Source organism: Phragmites australis, chromosome 6 (genome assembly GCF_958298935.1).
Source record: "Phragmites australis chromosome 6, lpPhrAust1.1, whole genome shotgun sequence".
In the NCBI taxonomy this organism is placed as follows: domain Eukaryota; kingdom Viridiplantae; phylum Streptophyta; class Magnoliopsida; order Poales; family Poaceae; genus Phragmites; species Phragmites australis.
The window spans coordinates 44,978,356-44,999,985 of record NC_084926.1 but is presented as its reverse complement, the minus strand read 5'-3'; the positions used below and the strand labels follow the sequence as shown (position 1 = coordinate 44,999,985).

At 46.5% G+C, this 21,630-nt stretch overlaps 3 protein-coding genes across 3 annotated transcripts; 1 reads left to right on the top strand and 2 right to left on the bottom strand.

Moving 5' to 3' along the window:
* Positions 1–755: 755 nt before the first annotated feature.
* On the bottom strand, positions 756–1,876 carry LOC133920737 (2'-deoxymugineic-acid 2'-dioxygenase-like). Its single transcript, XM_062365329.1, has 2 exons — positions 1,661–1,876; positions 756–1,574 (listed from the first exon to the last, which is right to left on the bottom strand). Exons 1-2 carry the CDS (start codon positions 1,874–1,876, stop codon positions 756–758), a joined length of 1,035 nt encoding a protein of 344 aa, XP_062221313.1.
* A 3,838-nt stretch (positions 1,877–5,714) lies between these two features.
* LOC133920735 (2'-deoxymugineic-acid 2'-dioxygenase-like) lies at positions 5,715–6,915 on the top strand. The gene has a single exon (XM_062365328.1). The coding sequence runs from the start codon at positions 5,759–5,761 to the stop codon at positions 6,770–6,772; it is 1,014 nt and encodes a 337-aa protein (XP_062221312.1). The 5' UTR covers positions 5,715–5,758; the 3' UTR covers positions 6,773–6,915.
* Positions 6,916–10,817: 3,902 nt separating this feature from the next.
* LOC133922844 (ATP-dependent helicase BRM-like) lies at positions 10,818–21,281 on the bottom strand. Its single transcript, XM_062368353.1, has 14 exons — positions 20,862–21,281; positions 19,051–20,301; positions 17,590–18,912; positions 17,270–17,382; positions 17,013–17,100; positions 16,839–16,925; positions 16,598–16,690; positions 16,402–16,485; positions 15,464–15,667; positions 15,017–15,262; positions 13,389–14,930; positions 12,768–13,289; positions 12,075–12,323; positions 10,818–11,921 (listed from the first exon to the last, which is right to left on the bottom strand). The coding sequence occupies exons 1-14, from the start codon at positions 21,009–21,011 to the stop codon at positions 11,241–11,243; spliced, it is 6,633 nt and encodes a 2,210-aa protein (XP_062224337.1). The 5' UTR covers positions 21,012–21,281; the 3' UTR covers positions 10,818–11,240.
* Positions 21,282–21,630: the final 349 nt, after the last annotated feature.

The window sequence follows — 21,630 nt, the reverse complement described above, 5'->3', positions numbered from 1 at the left end:
CCAGCGACGCACTTCACATTGGTTCACACTACAGGCACAGCTAATTAATCATCTAAACTCCTCTCAAACAAAAAATTAACTTGTCCATCTAAAGAAAAAGTTAAACTATCATCTAAATAAAAAATTAACAGCTAACAACACACATTATTTCCGGAGTGTCCTTTTGCGAATGACCGACGGTTATTACTCTTCTTAGAAATTTTCTTCAAAGGCTGAGGATTTTCTAGTCTATTGGGACAAAAAAAAAATTGTGTTATTTAGTAAATGCCGGACGGCTATATTTTGTTAAAAATTATTGGTCGGTTATTTTTTGTTGCTAATTCATTTTCACCCTCGGGAAATATCCGAGTTAGACTAGAAAATCACCTGCACTTAAGAAAAAAATTATATACAAGGACAATAATGGTTGGCTATTTGGAAAAAAATACGCTCCGGAAATCTTAAAGATCTATTATAAAACATACATAATCTGCTAGCTGCATATATATTTCTGAAGTTGGCAACCTCGATCTGTGCAGCAGTAGAACCAGACCAGACATCTCCTGCACATATGTATATAGAGATGCAACAGCACACAAAACATGACATATAGTATCATCATAACACCTGGCCAGTTATTAACACTGACAGATAAGCTTCATGCCATGCCATGCCATGATACTATACTAGCAGAGCATAGATACACAAGCCACACATATTTAGTTCATGACGATCGATGGGACGATCCATGGACGCTTTCGTTCAGGAATTCATCATCAGATCTTGAAGTAGTCCAGCACGCTGTCCCTGCTGGCGGCGGCGGCGTCGTATGCCTCTATGAACTCACTGAAGCGGAAGGCCCTGTACTTGGCCGGGTTATTGTCCTCCTCGCCCACCAGTTCCGGTGCCGGCGCGATCAAACACTCCGTCGCCGGCATGATCAGCGTCGCCACCGACATCCTCGCCTTCGCCGCGTTCGTCACCGCGCGGTGCTCCACGCTCCGCAGCAGCCCGTTGGTGGCGATCTCCATCTGGTGCCCGAAGTTGATGACGAAAGCGCCGGGGATGGGCTGCACGGCGATCCATCCGCCCCCGTACTTGGCCTGCAGCCCGCTGACGTCGCCCTGCGAGAGCACCGTCAGGAGGTGGCGGTCGCAGTGCGGGAGGAGGCCCAGGGTCAGGCTCGGGTCCGGGCACGGCGGGTAGTAGTTCACATTCATCTGCGTGTCGCCGCCGCTCAGCTCGCCGCGGAAGAAACCGGCGTCGAGGCCGAGGCCCTCGGCGATGAGCTCGAGGAGCGTCGCGGCGAGATGCTGCACCTGGACGATGTACTCGCCGAGACAGTCCCTGAACTGGTCCGGCTTTGGCGGCCACTGGTGCACGAACTTGTCGACGGGGAAGCACTGGAGCTTGAGGTAGTCGCGCCAGTACCGCGTCTCGCTCTTGTCGTAGGTGGTGCTGGAGGCGACGCGGAAGGGCCTGCTCTGGTCGTCGGAGTAGTAGGGCAGCTTCTCCTCCGGCCGCAGCGCGAAGAACTCCGCCGCCGCGTCGCGGAACGCGCGCACCGCCCCATCCTCGACGCCGTGGTTGACCACCTGAATGCGTGCATGACCGCCGCGCCGTGTGATTTGTGCCCGTCGGTACGGCAGACGAAGTGCATAACGGTATACCAATTACCAACCTGAAAGAAGCCGAACTCCTTGCCGGCATCGATGATGTCGCGGACGACGCGGCGGCGGTCGGCGTCGGTGAGGTCGCGGCCGCCGCGGAGGTCGACGACGGGTAGGGCGATGGAGGGGTCGAGGAGCTGGAGGTTGTTGCCGGGGCGCTTCTCCGGGGGGAAGACGTACTTGTCCGGCACGGCGCGCGGCAGCGGCGCGTTGGTGAGCAGCTCCATTCCGATCGATGCGAGCGTAGGTTCGTACGTGATCGCCGATCCATGATGGGCTCAAATATATACTAGCTACTGCGGTGCATTTTGGAGGAGGGAGATGCGAAGATGATGGAGGACATGAAAGCAACGTTGCCGGCGGCCGGTTGGAATACGAAAATTCCATTAGCCCTTGCCGATGCATGTCTTATCTGTATCTGTTTATTCTCGTTAGGATTTGTGTTGAAGAAGTAGCTGAAAAACATCATAAGATAAGTGATAAAATTAGTGAACGGATGAATATTAGATAGGAGAGTTAGATCATACATGCGTAAAAAGATACAGAGTTGTATTTCCCGGTTTCACTAATCGATAAGACGGCCGGCAAGGTCGGCGTATGCAGATTGTGTTGCCTGGCGTTTTACGTGCAACACAACAAGCCAGTAGTACTCGACACATCCCTTGGACATGCATGCATTGCTCGTGTCGGCAATGACGTGTAGTTTCTTGACGCCATGATGTGTACTGCTCCTTGATACCTTCACGCTGTTTCATGTCTCACGGGTCTCAATCTTTCGTCGTCTTCCTCTGGTACTTGGTGATTCACTCCACAATCAGGCGAGGAAGGAAGCAATGCAACAAAAAGAGTCAGTTGTGCTGATTTGTAGCATATCAGCAGTATCCATCGCACATCACCAGGACAAGAGGAGTGCGTCTTCCAAACTGTCGTACAGAAACGGGGAGACACAGGGCGGACACGGGCACGGCACGGATGATGATGGTCTGCCTCGAAGCGGAAGCTGCCAGCGACCCTTCACGCACATGTTGTCGACCCTTCCTTCGGATCATCATGTGTAACTCGTATTAGTCTTTAGATTAGTAACTGTTATACATATATTTTTAACAGATATCATAATTATATATCAATTAAAATACGATATTAAGGTACAATATAGAGTTCATTATAATAAAGGCATGTAGACAATTAAATAAAGCCTCACAGCACAACAGAAATAACGCAGAAACGACCCATGCCTTAAAAGTCAACTTGAGTGCACACAAAACCAAAATTTTCTATTCTTCATCTTCACCTTCGACGAAGTCGGCTTCTGGATTATCTGAATCCACATATAGCAAGAGTAAGTACATAAATTACTCAGCAAACCCTATTTTAAGGGGAGACATTAGATGCATAAAGGTATATCGAAGATAAGACTATATAGTCTTTAGGTTTTGTAGAAACCTAGTTTTTTTATGCAAAGTTCTATTTGCAAAGACCATTTTAAAACATTGCTGAGGGAACACATAAGTTTGTTTTAAACGAACCGGATAAGAGAGCTGCCGATTGTATTAATAAAGGAGAAGAAACCCAGACTGTGCAGTACAACAATCTTAAAGGGATTGAGCAATGTAAAGCAACAGCAACAACTGAGGCAAGAGAGCCAGCAACAACAAAAGCAACTAAAACAAAAAAATGACAATGGCAGGTTGGACCCGCACTCAATCGACTCACGAAATCGACGGCTCACGACAAAAGAAAAGCTTGAAGGCTGACAACCGAGATGATCCAAGATAGCTCATCCGGCGATGGGGGGAATACCCATCAAACTTGACCAGATACCTTAAGGCAAGATGAGCACTTCGGCGTACCGTCGACCTCTCATAAACTCTTCGCTTGCGTCTTGCTAGTGCCACCGTTGGTGATGGAGGTTGCAGTGGAGTGCAAGGGGGTCCTCAGCCTTCACGGAGGGAGGGTGCTCAGGCACTTCAGCTAAGTTTCAAGTAGACACAACATGGAGATCCAAATAGCAATCCCGAATCTCTGGGAGCTAAGCTTCGGACGGTTGCACACAATCCTCAGAGGTGGACTGAGCAACACTATCTACAACGATGGCCCCTACGGCAGGGGTGGCAACTTGGAGCAACATTTGCTCTACGGGCAGCTCTTGGTGCTCCTGTGCATCAGAGGTCCATGAGAGCACCATATCCACCTCATTGACTATGGGAAGCTCACAATCATCTAGAGCTACAACGGTAGTAGATGCAGTCATGCACGGGAACTGCTTCGTGATTGGCTCATGGTGATCAGGTGTAAAGGAGGTTCTTGAGGACACCACATCAACATCATTGACGACGGGAAGCTCACAATTATCCTGATCCATAGCGGTGGCAGACGCGGCCATGTGCGGCAAGGGGGCCCTAGAAGGCGTGCAAGCCGCTGCGAGTGAAGCGAAGTAAGACGAGGTTGGTGAGCGTCGAACCGGAGAACAAGGGCGAAAGAGGTTGACCATATCGGCGACAAAGGGACCATTGCGCGGCACCTCCGTGTGTTCCAAGTGATTGGCCACATGTGCTAGCTACAACTTGATTGTATAGACCTCTTCTTTGAAGGGGCGCACCACATCCTTCAATTGTGTTATGAGCAATTGCTGGAACTCTAAGCGCATCGACTCCATTAGAGGCGTAAGCACAAACTAAGGGTTCAATGTAGCCGGACCAGAAAAGGAGTGACAATGGCAGTCAGACATGCCACCCTCTTGTTGTGGTAGGCGGCAATGACGTCCTTTCTGCGCTTAGCAATTGGTCTAGACGAAGTCAGCAACGGAGGCCGACGTCCACTCGTATTCAGTAGAGATGCGGCCATAACGTCTACCTAACTCCGAGCTTGTGGAAGATGATGAGGTCGAACAGGAGGGGAGCGGACGTGCGGGGTCGGAGATTGAAGGCGGCAGTGTCGCTCCTGATGCCCAGGGTGGTGACAACGAATGCAACGGAAGGAGTCCTGGCAGGAGCTGACTTGGTGGTTGCGAGCTAGGCAGCGGTAACATCTGCCCCGTGCCCATCTCTTGAAGGCAAGGTTATGCTCCGACTGTGATCTATGTGACGACGATGATGACTACTTGACATGGCACAGAGATGAGCCCACAGTCCATTGTGGCGACTCCACGGAGTGACCCACCATCCTCTCCTTGGCACCTGCAGGAGCAGCGCCTAACGGCAAAGGGGGCGATATGGCCTATCCACACATATCGGCAAGAGATAGTGGGCGATGGCTTGGAGCTTGCTCTGTCAGCGATGTTGGGACTACATCGCTTGCTTAGCCCGGAGAAGAGCGTTGCACTGACGAGTCAGACGGCTGCGGCGATCAGATCTGGTACGACGCAGAGACCCCGGGTGACCTGAGGCCCTCAAAGGCGAGAAGGGAGCGGACGGGGTGCGGGAGGGTCCACCGCTGGTGGATGGGGAGAGGGGCGCAGAGCCCGTCCTTGACATAGCTGCCGCGTGGGGAGGCGATGAGGAGGGAACATATAAGTTGAATTTATGGGGTTGTTAGCCCTGTGAGAGATACTTCTATTTTATCAGTTTTCACACTTCTTTTGACATAGTCTAGGATACTTTAGACACGTAGCCAACACTAGGACACATCCCTTGGGGGAGTGCGTCTTCCAAACTGCTGTACAGAAACGGGGAGACACAGGGTGGACACGGGCACGGCACGGATGATGGTGGTCTGCCTCGAAGCGGAAGCTGCCATTGACTGCGACCCTTCACGCACATGTCGCGCAAGCATGTACTAGGAAACAAGCAGCGTACAATGCTTGGAATGCAGTGCTAAAATGTTTCAGCAACTATCTCAACGATCAGATCAGCGAATCACAACTGCAAGACATCGCTAAGCGCTCCAGCAGACACGCCGGCTTTCAGGTTGAAACCATGTCGAACCCAAAGGAGAGGAGGCGTCCGACAATAAGCCATCAGTTCGTCGTCAGTGACCACGACAATAGGACTGGAGTGCTATTTACGACGCTCTCCATCCATACCATCCATACCAGTGATCCACTTCTCCGCCAGCTGATCGAGCTGCAGTAGCTACTGTCCACGACTGGCAAAACAAGCTACTCGTCAGCAATGGAGAACCTCCTGTCCTCGGCCTCGTCCCACCGCACGCTCCCCGACGGCCGCTTCGTCGTCCCGCCCGAGCACCGCCCGCCGGCCTCCCCCGCCGGGGCCGCCTCCATGCCCGTCATCGACCTCTCCCTCCCCCGCGACGTCGTCCGCGCGGCCGTCCTCGACGCCGGCAAGGACCTCGGCTTCTTCCAGGTGGTCAACCACGGCGTGCCGGAGCGGGCGATGAGGGACATGGAGGCGGCCTGCGCCGACTTCTTCCGGCTCCGCGCGGAGGACAAGGCGGCATACTACTCGGAGGACACGGACAGGACCAACCGCCTTTTCTCCAGCACCATGTACGAGGTCGCCGGCGAGCGGTACTGGCGGTACTGCCTCCGCCTCGCTGTCTTCCCCGTCGACCGGACCGAGGACGGCTGGCCCGAGAAGCCGCCCCAGTTCAGGGAGGTCCTGGAGCGGTTCATCGTGCCGACGCGGAGCGTGGGGATGGAGCTTTTGAAGCTGCTCTGCGAGGGCATCGGCCTCCGCCCGGACTACTTCGACGGCGACCTCAGCGGCGGCGAGGTGATCATGAACGTCAACCACTACCCGCCGTGCCCGGACCCGAGCAGGACGCTGGGCCTGCCGCCGCACTGCGACCGGAACCTCATAACGCTGCTGCTGCAAGGGTCGGTTTGCGGCCTCCAGGTCGCCTACAGGGGCCGATGGATCGACGTCGACCCCGTCCCAGGCGCCTTCGTCGTCAACTTTGGACACCAGCTCGAGATAACCACCAACGGGCTGTTCAAGAGCGTGGAGCACCGCGCGGTGACCAACGCAGCGGCGGCAAGGACGTCGGTGGCAACGTTCATCATGCCGACCATGGACAGCGTGATCGGGCCGGCGGAGGAGCTCGTGGGCACCGGCGAGGGGAGTGATCCGCCGAGGTACCGCAGCTTCACGTTCCGCGAGTTCATGAGCATCTACAAGACCGTCGGCGCGCGCAGGGAGAGCGTCGAGAAGGCCTTCAAGATCTGACGACTCTGATCCATCACTGCATTACACACAGCTACCTCCAGGCAGCAGTACAAGGAAGACTGTTGTGTTCATTTATCTATGTAGCTACCAACTACCAAGAAATTCTGCTCTAAAAGAAAACTACAAAGAAATTCTTGGCTAGAAATACCATGTACCCTGTAATCCTGTATGCACTACGTACCAGCTAAAACTATAACATCTCCAGCTGAGATTAAATGGTCAACAAATCAACAGATGTATGCAACAAAACCCAACTCTTAATGCAACAAATGAAGAATACTTGAAATAGAAAAGGAGAAACTGCAGCTGCAGGTGATGCAATCGCCTGCACACCCTGTCGATGCCACTGCTTGTAATATTCCGAAACAATAATATCTAGTTTAGCGTTAGCTGGACCTTTTGGGCTTCGTTCGTGGGTAATCAAATCCTAATTAGAGTCCTTTTAGAGAAGAGAAAGGGAAGGTGTCAAAACCCTTAACCTACTACACCGACGGTGAGTTCCTATCGGCATCAACCATTCACAGGTCTGGCGTGCCATTTTGGAAGGCCGGGACGTGTTGAAGCATGGTCTCATCAAGAGGATCGGTAATGGAAGGGGTACTCAGGTGTGGAATGACAATTGGCTTCCTAGAGACACGTGGATGCGGCCGATTGTGTCTCTGAAAGATGATAAATCAGAGTAGGTAAATGAGTTAATGGATACGGCAGCATGCACATGGGACATGCAAATTCTGAACCAGCACTTCTTGCCGATGGATTTTGATGTTATCAAGCAAATACCAGTTTCTTTATGAACATCAATGATTTTTGGACGGGCATTTTGGAAAATCTTGTCACTTCACGGTTTGTTTCGCTTATAGGATGCTTGTGAATAAAAAAGAAGGTGGGAGGCTTGGCTGGATGGACGACCGACGACCTCTGACAAAGATCGGGAGAAGTCGTGGTCAAAGTTGTGGAAGACTAAGATACTGGAGAAAGTGCGTGTATTTGCATGATATCTAGCTCGTCAAAGTTTGCCCACGACGGATGTGCTTACTCACCGGCATATTGATAACTCAAGCGCATGCGCTATCTGTGGATACCAATCTGATTCATGACGGCACTCACTGCTAGAATGCAATATGGTGCGGTGTGTCTAGGTGTTAGTCGACCAAGACATGCTAGAGCATTTGTCTGAGTGTGCAAAACCAAGTGAAAAGAACTGATTATTTGCAATGTAGGACTCACTAAGCTCAGGAGGACTTTGTGAAGATGATAGTAACTTTTTGGGCAATCTGGATAGCACAACGAAATGCAATTCATGAACATGTGTTCCGGAGCCCTCTTTCAATATTCAGTTTCATCTCAGACTTTATGCATGACCTTGCATTGGCTGATACGAGGGAACAGGAGCATAAGGGGACGGTGAAGCACAAGTTGCCAAAACGTCGGATCCCTCCTTCACCAGGTTTGGTTAAAGGAAATGTAGATGGAGTTGTATCTCGGTTTGGTGAACGAAGTGTGGCAGCTACTATTTTTAGAACAACAGAGGGTATTTTCATTGGTGTCTCTGCTCTGGTTATGTAAGGAATTTCAGACTCAACGTGTGTTGAAGCAATCGCGTGCCACGAAGCACTGACGCTCGCACAGGATCTGCAGATAGACCGTCCAATGATTGCCTGTGATTGTACGGATGCAGTACGTGCCATCAATGAAGGATGTAGAGGAACTTTTGGCACGATGGTTGTTGAAATAAGTAGGAGAAGAACTCAGTTTAGCGATATCAGGTACTGACATGAAGGCAGAGAAGCTAATTTTGATATCCACAATATTGTAGGAGTACTTAAGACTTGAATGTAGGTCGCCTTGTATGGCTTATTGAGCCTCCAAACATTGCTAATGTAAAACTTTCTATCAATGAAGAAGAATAAAGCTTGAGTGGTTCCCTAAAAAAACGCCTTAACCCCTTAATCGATCGGCCAACGAGGAAAGAGAAGGCGGCGGCGGCGGCCTCGTTCTCGTCTCCTGAGCACGGCGGGGGGCTGCTGAGCACGATATCCTTGAAGATCGAACGTCATCACTAATATGAAAAGGGACTGCTGCTGGTGCTGATCACCTGCTCTTCTCCTTGTTGGCTGCAGATCGCCGCTGCAGCACAAGCTAAGAAGGCAGGGAGGCGGCAGCTCACAGCAAGGGCAACAACAGCTCACGGCAAGGGAAGGCAATAAGGAAGGAGAAGGCTTTGCATTAGGTACGGGATCAGAACAAATTCCCTGTGCGTTTGGTCGTGTAAGGATCGATTAGGTGGATCCATTAGGGCTAAATCTCCGGAGAATATGTCGTGATAAACGTTGGGTTGGCTACTGCTCTTTTCAGAACCTGCGTAGTTTGAATCTAGTTAACTTTTGGAGCAGGTAGAACCAGATTGAGAGTTATATTAGGGAGTTGTAGATAGTTTCAATACCTTTTCATATAGTATTTCTTCACGGGAGTTGGATGAATAGATCGAGAGCTATGTTTTTTTTTTTAATTCAGTCTGTTTGCTGAGTAGCAGGAAAACTACGCGATTACTTTGTGTCTCAGTTTGACCATAGAAAACTATAGAATTAAATTTTAAGGTGAATATAAAAGTTGTGCATAGATATTTTTAGTGCCCTTATTTATCGAATTTCCTATTGTATAAAAATAGATATGAAAAAAACAAAGTGCCCGGACTGGATGAACATATTAGTATCGTGGCTGTTTTGTAATATGAATTAGTTTAATATTCATAAAACTTTCTTACTATAAAATATGTTATATAAAATATGGTTCTGTATATAAGTTGTCACCTATGATTATATATTTTTGGTGTAAGTTTTATATTTTTATTCCACGAGGATAACAAACCATTTAACGTTGGGCGGGGAAACAATACATTTGAGCATAGCAACGTGTGTTATTATTTTGCTATGAGATTCTCATTGTATTGAAAGGCTTTGGTATTTTCTTTTAACAAGAAGTACTGCTCCCAACCGTCCTTAAACTTTGTCGTCAAGGTCCATCGGTAAAGGCAAGTAACGCAGAGGTATGAATATGTTGTGGTGCTTTTAAGTCTTGCATTGCTTTACAATTAAAATACATGATATTACAATCAGCAATATCAACTTGATTGTGTGTGCTCATGAATCATGAGATGTGGTTTTTCAATCATTACTATGCAGAGTTGTTGTTGCCATGATGTGATATGCTATTTTGGCTTAACTCGATGAATTTAATAGTGTGTCATGGCTTATGGAGTGGTCTATGATTAATGATACATCATGTTGCATACATGTTATTGCATATGCATGTATATGGAGAAAAGACCGGATTGTTACAATTAGCCGTAACCTCGTACCGGTACAATAGAGTTTGCATAAGAGCTTGTATGCTATCTACAATGCTCTTAGTGTTCATGGCATTATTGCATCATGGCAATACTCTTGGAGTTGGTGATAATAGTTAAAGGTGTCTTTTACTTGGCATTATGCCACTTGGCTTATTTAAAATATGATAATAAACTTGTATGTGAGATATGAAGGTTTTATAATAGTTGTTTGCTAAGATTTTATATTTCACCCCTCTCTTATCACTTTCAGGTGTGATTCTGATGGAGGATAGACATACATCACGCACTATAGGAGTTATGTCACTTCCCATACCAACATCATTATACTTTTTAGATTTTCATCTAGCTTGATAATTAAGAACTTGGACTATGAGTCAGTCGCCTATAGTTAAAAATTGTTAGTTCCTTTATGAAACAATTTATCTTGGTTTGTGAGAGTTTTAAATAATTAGCACTTGCTAAAATGTTTGTTAATTTATAACAAACCTCTTTTATTTTAATCTTGATATCTGTGATTATACTTGTGCTTTTGGTTTATAACATAGTGTAGTGGTTGTAGTAACCCCTCAGTTGACTGTAGAGGGCTGGGGTGTTACACTGGTTGCTGGAGATCCTGCGCGAACACCGCACACCGTTCCCTCCTTTGGCTACGGGGTGGTGAGGCCAAGAAATTACAAACAACCACTGCAAGCATAATCAGATGAACACAGTGCAAACAAACACTGCATAATTTGCACAAATTAAGTCCTGAAACTCACGACTTAACAGACGCTAACAAGTTCGATGGCTCAAAACTTGAAAACAATTATTGTAATGCATGAAACAAAACTACACGAACGACAGACCACGTAAATCAATTAAAAGAACCAGCTGAACCTCGCCTCCAGCTCACTTCACTGCTACTCGAAATCATTTTCTAGTTGAGCTAACTTGCCACTTACGAGTTCCCCTTTACAGATAAATAACCCTACACAAATTTCCTCGTGTCTACAACAACCCAAGGCCAGCATGGCGGTAATAGAAGGATGACATGGGGATGACGTGAATAAGCGCCACAACGAGCTCACAGGTAGGCCAATCGAGGATGCTAGAGAATGTACACCACAATGCAAAGAATTTTCACATATGGCTTGGCCGCCTTTTGCCACTGTCAGTCCTCAGTCTCTTGACAGGCTTGGCCCACTGGATGTCTCCAATGCCGGGTGATGATGCACTTCCCCCGTGATCTGATTGCTGCATAGAATGAGCACCCCATCCAGCAGAGTGCATCGACTGCTGAGATGGGTGCGGATCCCTTTGGAATGGCGTCCTGGCACCTCTGGGAGAAGGCAATGGGCCCACTCGCCCAGGGTTGGCTGGTGAGAGTGGTCCAGCTCGTCCTGAACTGGACGGAGACCCGATGCTGCTCCTTGCCCGATCTTGCCTTTTCTTCTTAACGATGACCAGGTCACTAGGGTGCATAAACAGACCAGCACCGTCTTGGACCTGATCCCTGCTACCTGATCCAGAATGCTTGGAGTCTCTCTCGGATCTGGAACTGTGGGCTCGGCTAGGAACCTCACTAACTGACGAGGGCTGATTATGCCTGGTATGCCCCGAGGCATGCTGCTCCACTTCATTGGTGCTAGCACGGCGCTTATGTCCCGAAGCACTGTGCTTTGTTGATGGAGCGCTACTTGCAGATCCTCCAGGATTCGAAAATGAAATCGCATTCTTAGCTTCTCTGAAATCTGAGTCTGGGAAGGCAATCTTCATTATATTGAAAAATAAGTTATGGAGGGTCTCAGCTTCTACTCGGACCTGCATTTAATTGGACAAAATTAACATTCTGTAAGGCTAGCACACCAGTCAGAAATTTACAACTGGTAGAAGCATGTGCTGGTAGTCTTATTCTATCAGATGACAATAAAATACATATAACAAAGACGAAATGTCTAATGCCAAAGAGGTTACCTCATGCCTATAGCTGAAATGCTGAACCACAGTTTTCAACATCTGCTGCATGTCTGCTATGAACTCAGATACAACAACATACTCGAATCCATCAACTCGCTGTTCGATTTTCTGTAAGTCAAGGGTGCTGCTTGCAGGACCTTTGAATTTGGAATTCTCATTCCTCCGCCACCAAGAAGCAATATTAGGTATGATTTGATGGCCCTCTTTATCAATCCTCCTCCAAAGCTTGCTTATCACATTCTTGCACTGCAGGTATTGAAGTTGAGAACAGCAATAGTTCAGACATCAAGAGCTACTATATATTAAAAAGGAGTAAAACATAATGAGCCAAAAGGATCCCAGATAAGACGATACCAAGCTCTAATGACACATCCACAAAATAAAGCTAAAATTTCAATTTATAATTCCAAAGATCACAGCCAAGCAAAAAATGGTAATGAATAACAGCGGCCATAATGATTAAATACCTAACTTCCAATGCATGCTACCCCAAATGTTAAAAATATATAGCACTTACTGCAGAAGCCATGAAACTAAAACTATGTTTGCAAAGATGGTGCTTTCATATGATAGAACATTTTAAATTTTACAAAGCATTCCTCCAGATATTCCTGTTCAAGTTCCTTTCAAAGAAGAGTCAATAGAACAAATCAGCCTAAGTGCACAAAGAGTTGAAGTTAATATGCCTACCTTTCTTTGCATACTGTCCGACATCTTTGTGCCACCGAAATCTGCGCTAGCAGAGTCAATGGCCTTACTGCTCCGATTTTCCTTGAAAAGTTCAGTAGATCCCTCGCCCGATCCAGACAAGTAAGTCAATTTCCCCGTTCTAGAAGCAGGTGAGACCTTCCTAGATGGCATGTTGCGTTTCTGTTTCACAACAGGATGAACTGCGCCTTGCTGCCTGACTGCTGGATCAGCAAAAGCATGGGCGTCTTGGTCAAACTTAAATTGTGAATCATAGTCACCATCTCCTTGGAATGCAAGATGAGCACCACGCTGCGGGAAGGTCCCATCTCCCCCAGATCTATCGTCCTGCTTCTCTGCATTAGGTCTTGGACGAATTCGAATACTCCGTTTGCGTTTTATTTTTGGTTGCAGTACCTGTTCATCCTCACCATCATCACGTTCATGATTCCAGCTCCCTGACTGCTGGAAATCCATATGTGAGTCCCCAGACAATGCAATCTCACCTTCCTCAAGGTCATCTGGCTGCAAATTACCAGATAAACGAATGATGGTATAGTTAATTCACACACAGAGTCAAGAGAAAACAAAAGAAACAAATAACAACAATATATCAACACATACAGTTCTCTTTGACAAAGCGCCTGGGCGGGAATCTAATGCAGATAGAGACCGCAATTTTTTCGAAGATGAGGAAGGTGCAGGTGGTGGTAATCTCCTGCTTCCAGATGAAGAGCCTGTTGAACCAGCTTCTTCCAGCCTATTAGTTTTTCCACTTCCTAATCCATGGGGAGAATCATAGCCTTCATCATTGATAGGCTCTTCTTCCTCTGATTCATCTTTGTTATAAGGTACTGAATCATCATTATCCTCTTCATCTTCAAATTCCCCTATTTCCCCTTCTTCAGGCAGAGATGAGATATTCCTGTCTTCAGAGTCTTCATCATATTCTTCAAGATCTTCATCGTCAATCTCCCTGTAAATGGAGTACTTGCCGGATCCCTTTGGCCGGCCCCTCCTTTTCTCAGGTGTATCATTAGTGTCTAAAGCAATACCACCAGACGACATATTTTTCGAAGGCTTTTTGGATAGGCTTGCCACAACAGAATCTACTTCAGTGGAGCTAACACGAAGCCACTTTGGAACCTGATTATGTTTCATCATATCCCCTGTCCAATCAAAGTCTTCATCCATCTGATCAAAAAGCTCAACCTCTTCTTCAGTCCGAGCAATCATACGGTTTACTTCATGTAACGAAGGAACATCATGAACAGTTTCTTGATATCTCTCTTCATCATGTAGGAGTGTCTCCAAAGTCATCCGCCTTTCCTCGTGGGTTGTTCTCTGATCAAAACGACCAGCATTAATGACTTCATCTGCCATATCAATTTTGTACTGTTGGATATTGTTGCGGATGAGACTTTCAATTGATCCCATGTATCTGTCTTTTCCAGCAAGATCGTCCTCCAAATCTCCACTCCCTCCATTTCTCAACTCGTCCTCTTTCTGATAACTTGAGATGTTATCAACAACAGCCTCCATGTAAATAACCTTTACCTCCCTAGTCTGCCCTATACGATGGGCCCTAGCAACAGCTTGCTCTTCATTCTGTGGGTTTGGGTCAGGGTCATATATTACAACAGTGTCTGCACTCTGAAGATTCAGACCTCTGCCAGCAGCGCGAATACTAAGCAAGAATATAAAACAATCAGAATTAGGTCTGTTGAAGTCAACAATTGCCGACTCTCGATCTTCCAAGCTAGTTGTTCCATCAATTCGCCTGTACATAAGCTGTCTCCATTGCAAGTAGTCCTCCATGATGTCAAGAAGTTTTGTCATAGTGCTAAAGAGGAGTACACGGTGGCCTGCCTTATGAAGCTTAATTAGAATTCTATCAAGATTCCACAACTTCCCACAAGATCTGATCATAAAATCTTTCCCGTAGTAATTCAAGAAAGGATATGACAGCAGAGGATGGTTACAAACTTTCCTCAGCTCCATGCACTTATTATTGAGATTCTTATATGTTTTGACCTGGTACATTGGATTCCTTTGAGCACGTGTTTTCTCATCTTCGGGATCAACTCTAATGGTGCCAGTAGATTTAATCCAATCGTATATAGCACCTTGAATGGCAGACATTCTGCATCTCAAAACAATTGAATCCTGCAACAACATTCCAGATTAACAATGTGACAAACTTAACGCACAGAGTTAATTACCAATGAGTGATAAGGAAAAAAGGATGTCACCTTCCGTGGAAGTGAGCCTTCAACATCTTCCACTCGCCTACGTAACATGAAAGGTTCCAAAATCTGGTGCAGCCTGTGAATAACTATTACTTTCTTCTCTGTCTCTAACCAATCATCTTCTTCCTCACTATGTGTAGGACCATCCCTCTGAAAAGGCTTTGAGAACCAATCTTGAAATGCCTTGCTACTGTCAAATACTTCTGGAAGTAAAAGATTCAGGAGGGACCAAAGCTCCTTGAGATCATTCTGCAATCAATCAGAAAAAAGGCATTAAGAAGCAACCTAAACATTATACAATAAAAAAAATGTGCATTCTTGACAATGCAATAGCTATACTGGCAGAACTGAGGATAGGAACTCTCATCATCACAGGAAAAGAGGTTCCCTCAACTTATCACAAATACAGCTTTGCTGGAAACAATGATAGCACACATTTATTTGGTTAACCTGTAGAGGAGTGCCAGTGAGGAGTAATCGCCGCTGGCAACGATAACGATCAAGATCACGCGCCAAGACTGAGTCTCTGTCCTTCATCCGCTGCGCCTCATCAATTATAATGTACTTCCAATCAATTTTTGAAAGCTTGGAACGATCAAACATAACAAATTCATATGTTGTTACGAGAACATTAAATTTCACGGCCAAAACCTCCTGCAAGATGTGTCGACAAAAAAATTAGAAAAAAAATTCTACAAGGGCTACATAACTCAAGGAAAACCAGACATTGGCTGCAAAACAGCTTATCCATGCAAAATAACAAAAATCAGCAAGCATTAAGTTCAGTCGAGAAATAAACAGGAATACTGATAAGAGTACTCATGCACCTGAGAATATGCTACCACTATACTGCAACCAACATATACCTGTACAGGAAACGATATAGACTGACGAGGAGAATTAAAACATCACTGTGTGCTGTGCAGTTAGATTTGCTTCTCAATGAGGATTTTTTGTCCTTTTTTTAGGACAGGATTCAGTTGGCAAAGAAGTTTGCTTTTAATGAATCTACTCTTTGGTCTTAGCTGAAGGTCACTTCCACTAGTTATATTTCAAACACAGTGAACTGAATTATTTTCAATGGGAGCAAGAAAATTAATTCAACAGAAGACAAGCATTGCATACAAAGTGAAGGTGGTGCCACTAATTAGTAACTAGTAAGCAGGTGGTTTCTTCCAAATCGTATGGTTATAAGTCCTCCCCTTCTAGAATTTTGTCTAACTAGGATGGCAGGGCCAAGTATTTAAGGATTGTTTGTGTTTGCTCAAGATACTGTTAATCGAACAATATATATAGGAGGGAAAAGGTATAAGAACCTTTTAAATGCTAAAATTGCAACATTAGTACAGGTGTAACATATGAAAAGCTACCGAAAGCAGGCAACTTACTTGAGAGAACAACTTTGCCCTTTGATCCTTTGCGCCAACATAAAAGATGCAAGATGCAGATGGCAACCAGTTTAGCAGCTCACTCTGAACCAAAGATAGAAATCAAGGAAAAATGTAAGTTTCTAACAGATGTCTGTATCGCAAAGTCGAAATTAAATTATATTCTTCAAAGCATGGCATGACAGGAAAATAGGACCTTCCAATTGACCAAGACAGCATTTGGTACTATTATGAGATGCGGGCCATAATTCGCTTTAAACTCCATCAAGTACGCAATCAATGCCATAACCTGTATAAACAAATAGTGTGGCAATGAAAATAGATTCCCATCAGCATTGCATTGAATGAAAAGAGGGAGCACTGATAATAAAGAAAAATATAGTGACATGACCAGAGTTCAGCGGGCGAGAACCAGGATAAGCAAGGATTTCACACACCTGTACAGTCTTGCCAAGACCCATCTCATCAGCCAAAATACCATTCAACTTATTATTGTACAAAGAAAGCATCCACTGAAGGCCCACCTGAATAACCAAATGGAATTGTAAGATTTTCTGCGAGGCCATCATTATATTAAAAATGAGTAGTTCAGTTAAAGGCAAATGTCTAACCAGTTGGTAGTCCCTTAATATTCCTGCTCGCAACAGTGATGGCTGCTTTGTAACTCTCTCACTGACGGCATGAGCCAGATTATAGTACCTAAAAGTATGCAAGAAGTGGACACTATAAAGGCTGAAAAATATGTTTTGAAGCCAACATTGATCTGACAAACCATATATCAAATGTCAAATGGAAAGAGTGCTGCCTCCAAATTAAAGAACAAATGATCCCTATGCATCTGCATTTCCCGATTTAATCAACTTCTTACTTGTTATCAGACATATTATCCCTTGGTGCATTCATCTCAGAGAATGTGTTCCTTATCACAACTTCCTGACCAGCACATTGTGCAGCAGCCTTCACTTCTTCTTCAGAGAGACCCTGTTAAATAAGCAGCACACTCATTTATAGGACTAGCAACAAGGACCCTTGTAGAACAAGTGCAGCAAAAAGTCATGCACACAGTGATGTTACACGATGAAAGTTTGTGCTACTGTCTACAGGAAACTTCGCTATCCAACAATAAGAAACCAAAGGAAGAGAGAAAAACAAGCTGATTTCACTTAATAGCAAATAGTGTCAAAATACCTGCGCCCGTGCAGCAGCTGCCGCAGCATTTGCTGCCTCTTCTACTTGTTGCTGATTCTTGGCAGCAGTTATTTTCCCTCCAAGTTTATAAAGGTACTCTTCAGTCTGGGTCAGGAAAGAAGATAGAACATTGTATCTTTGAGACGCGTCACCAGGAACATTTGTCTGTTGTTCCAACAATATTTGACGATATCTTTCCACATCGTTGTTTTTTAATGCCTCCATTCTTTTGTTTCGATCATCATCCTTCTTCTTCGAGAATTCCCTCAACATCCTTTCGTGGTACTTGGCCACCCCTCGATTACGAGTTATTCGCGCATCACGAATGGCCCAATGTGCCTCCAAAAGCTTCTTGCGCCACTGGAAAACGGATTTCAGCTGCTTCTCTCTCAGGGCTTTCTGCATCTGCTGAACTTGCCTTACAAGCTCAACACGTTGACGTTCGCATTGTCTGACAAACTTTCTGTATATCCTATCAGGCATTGCCATTATTTCTTGTTGCTCCTGCTCAACTTCATCCCTTAGACGAGCCTGATGCTCTAGGAGTTTGAGCTTCTTTTCTTCAATCTGTAGCCTCAAAACAAGATCAGGTCGGATCCTTTTCCTCTCTAGATTGATTGAAAGCAAACCGCTGATCTTTTTCAAGCTATCTTCTCGTTTCTTGCCAAGAACGATCATGCCTTCCTGAGCTAATAAATCTTTCACATCATAACCTAGTGATAGATTACTGTTGTAATTTGCAGACCCCATGGAATCATGTCTCCTAGTGAAGGAAGGGAAGTCGAATAATGGGCCATGATATTTTCTGGGAACATCTCTTGGAGTTGGGGCACTGCTCGTGGAGGCACCCCTTTTTGCTTGCTCAGCATCCACTGAACCACTTTCTGCTGGTAAAGATTTCCCCCTCTCAGCATTGTAATCACTTCTCCCAGGTGTTCTCTGCATACCACGTTCTGGTTCTTGCTCAGATTTAATTGCAGTAGTGTTACTGTGCTCTGGTACTGAAACTGGTCCAATTCTATGGGATTCCTTTGGTGAAGCTTTCATCACTTGCATGGGACCAGGACCAGTGGCAGGACTAGCTTTGTCTTCTGAAGCAGAAACCTCCACCTTTGGTAAACAGGGTCCCTTCAACAATGCAGGTTTTTCAAGAGCTTTATCACCACTCCCCGGGTGCCTTCCATGCTCCCCAACATTGCTTACACTAGGCCTTTCACGATTATGTGTTGCCAGAGGTCCAGAAACCTGCTGCCCTTGTGAATCAGGCGGCGATCCAGACTTGATTAATTCAAGTACTTCTGGTGGAAGAGTACGATCACCACGCTGATATCAAGAGATGCAATCAAAGGAGGGAAAAAAGAATTGCAACAGTATTAGCTTGACCAGCTTGAACCACATATTAAAATTGCGTAGTGGAAACACAAGCACAAAAACAGACTTAAAAGTTTATCTTTCTTGTACCTTCAAACGCCGAAAAGCTAATATCTGGGCTTTGAGTACATGAAGTTGATTTTTCGTGAAACTCGTTTGTGGCCGAGCACCTTGAGTTGGGGCCTGTGATCCTCCTGTTTCACCAGGAGTAGCTGTGGAGGCAGCAGCTTGGTTAGGCTGCATCTGTCTGGCATACTGCATTTGCACTGCTTCTGAATTTGCAAGGACATTCTTTGGATTGGACTGCTCAGGAACATTATTCACATGTCCAGAACTTTGGGGCATCTGCATCGTTTGTCCACCATTGCCCACTGTCATGGGTAGCCTCACAGCCCTGTCATTTGAGCCATCCCAGTTATGGCCAGTTAACTGTTGCTGCAACTGCAAGTTGCTCAGATTCGCTATCTTAGCCTCTTCTCCACCAGAAACCGAGGAGCTAGGGGTGAGGGGCTGCCGAGGCTTCGATGGGGCACCCTGACCGGGAACATTCCCATGGCCTGGGGTATCACTGTTCACCTGCAAGGACGATGATTGCTGCTGGGCAGCCATACTTGCCTCATTCTGCTTCTGCATGGTTGCCATTCTGTTGGACTGCCAGATCGGTAGGATTTGAGAAATTACATTCATGTTTGCAGGATTGGACAGGTCGATGTTGTGCTCCTTTGCCCAGGCTTGGATGGCTTGAAACTGGGGTGGTGTTAATGGGCTACCACCAATGCTGCCCATGCCCACCTGACCTTGCATTGGCTGCATGGGCCTTACCATACCCGCTGACGGCAACTGCTGTCCAGGGACTCCTTGAGGAGGCATACGAGGCCTCATATCACCACTTTTTTGCTCATTACTGCTTGTATATCCCTGATCTTTCTGCTTCTCCGCCTGCTGAAGATGCTCAGACTGTCTCTTAAACATCTGGGCCTGAAGAGACATCAGCTCCTGCATCTTTGCAGGGTTGTTAACCATATCCTGGTCCCTTGTTGATGGCCCTGCCATATTCATTTTGGCCTGCTGCTGCTGTTGATGCTGCTGGAGGAGCATCCCATGGGACTTCTGCTGCTGCTGCTGCTGCTGCATCATCGCAAACTTCAGGTAAGCTTGCTGCTGCATGGCAACCTGATTGTGCATCTGACCTCCACCGGATTGGGGTAGGTTCCTCTGCCCCTGGAACGGTGGAACTGGGCCTGAGAACTGAGGGAAGCTACTGCCGCCACCTACTCCCATCATGCCATGCGCTGCACCAGATTGGTAGGCTTGCTGTTGTTCATGGTGATGCATCATTCCCTGCAACAGAAGGTGACATGTTCAGAAACCTAAATCCTCACAAAACTAAGAACCAAAAGAAAGGTTAATAGCCCGATTGGAGCATTGCATCAAGACAACAAACCAAGACCCCGATTGACGCTTAGGAAATCTCTAGAAACAAACAAAAAAGCGCATCAGTAGCACAAAAGAACAGACCTTATCCAAATCACTACAAAGACCCGAATTGGACAAACAATTCCAAATCCGAACAGAGGCTACACGAAATCCCAACGGTCGAGGAACCTGGAGACACACACATCCAGGCCCAAATCACACAGAACCCCACCATCCGAAGAACAAGGAGGGACGAGACGAGACAACCAACCAGACGCACTGACACTCCAGTGGGTTTGCGTAATGCCACGTAAAGACGCCGCCTTTTCGCCGCGCGCGCCAGATTTTTTTTTCCCGAATCCCAACAACCACACGCGCGCGCAGACGCACGGTTCCCCACCAATCACATCGACCCCGAGAGAAAAAAAAACAACACCAAAACAAATTCGAATTCCACAGCCGCGGTGGGGGCAGACAAGGCCTACCTGGCTCCTAAACCCTAGCTGCTGGGCCTGCTGGGACTGCTGCTGCTGTTGCTGCGCGGCCGCCGCCGCCGCCGGCTGCTGCTGCTCTGACCGTGGCGACGTCGCCGGCGAGCTCCGCGAGCTGCAGGAGGGCCCCCCGCTGAGCTGCATGGCGGCAGGCCCGGGGTCCCGTGAGGGGCCGGAAGCTTCTAGATCTGGCCGATCTGGGGTTCCTTCATGCGTCCACTGCAGATCTAGGTCGATCGGGCCCGCGCGGCCCCGCGGGTCACCAGATCGCCGCCGAAGAAGGCCGCCGGAGACGGTTTGCGGGGCTCCGGTGGGGGTGGTCAAGCCCTAATCCGGGTTTGCGATGGAGATTTTTTTTCTCTGGATTCGTCGGGTTTTTTAATGCGAGCCTGGGAAGGGAGGGGGAGTGATGAAATCGTAAATTAGAGAGAGGAGAGGGGTCTTTAAGCTAAAAAGGGAGGCAGAGGAGTATTTTTATTGAACCCCTTCAAATTTCGTAAATTTATAGTTGGAGTAATTCCAATCCTACAATGTCTTTTTTTTCGCGAATACCCGGATAATGTTATTCGGGCAGCAAATGATATGCAACCAATTGGCAAAGTGTAAATGATGCTACCTCTTTGGTTAGGACTATGTTAAAACATAATCTCACAGCGGCTATACAATATAGATAGATGTTATCTATAAAAACTAAAGTAAATTTCAAGAAACTATAATTATTTTGATATAAATATCATAAAATTATAATTTTTCAGTACATATC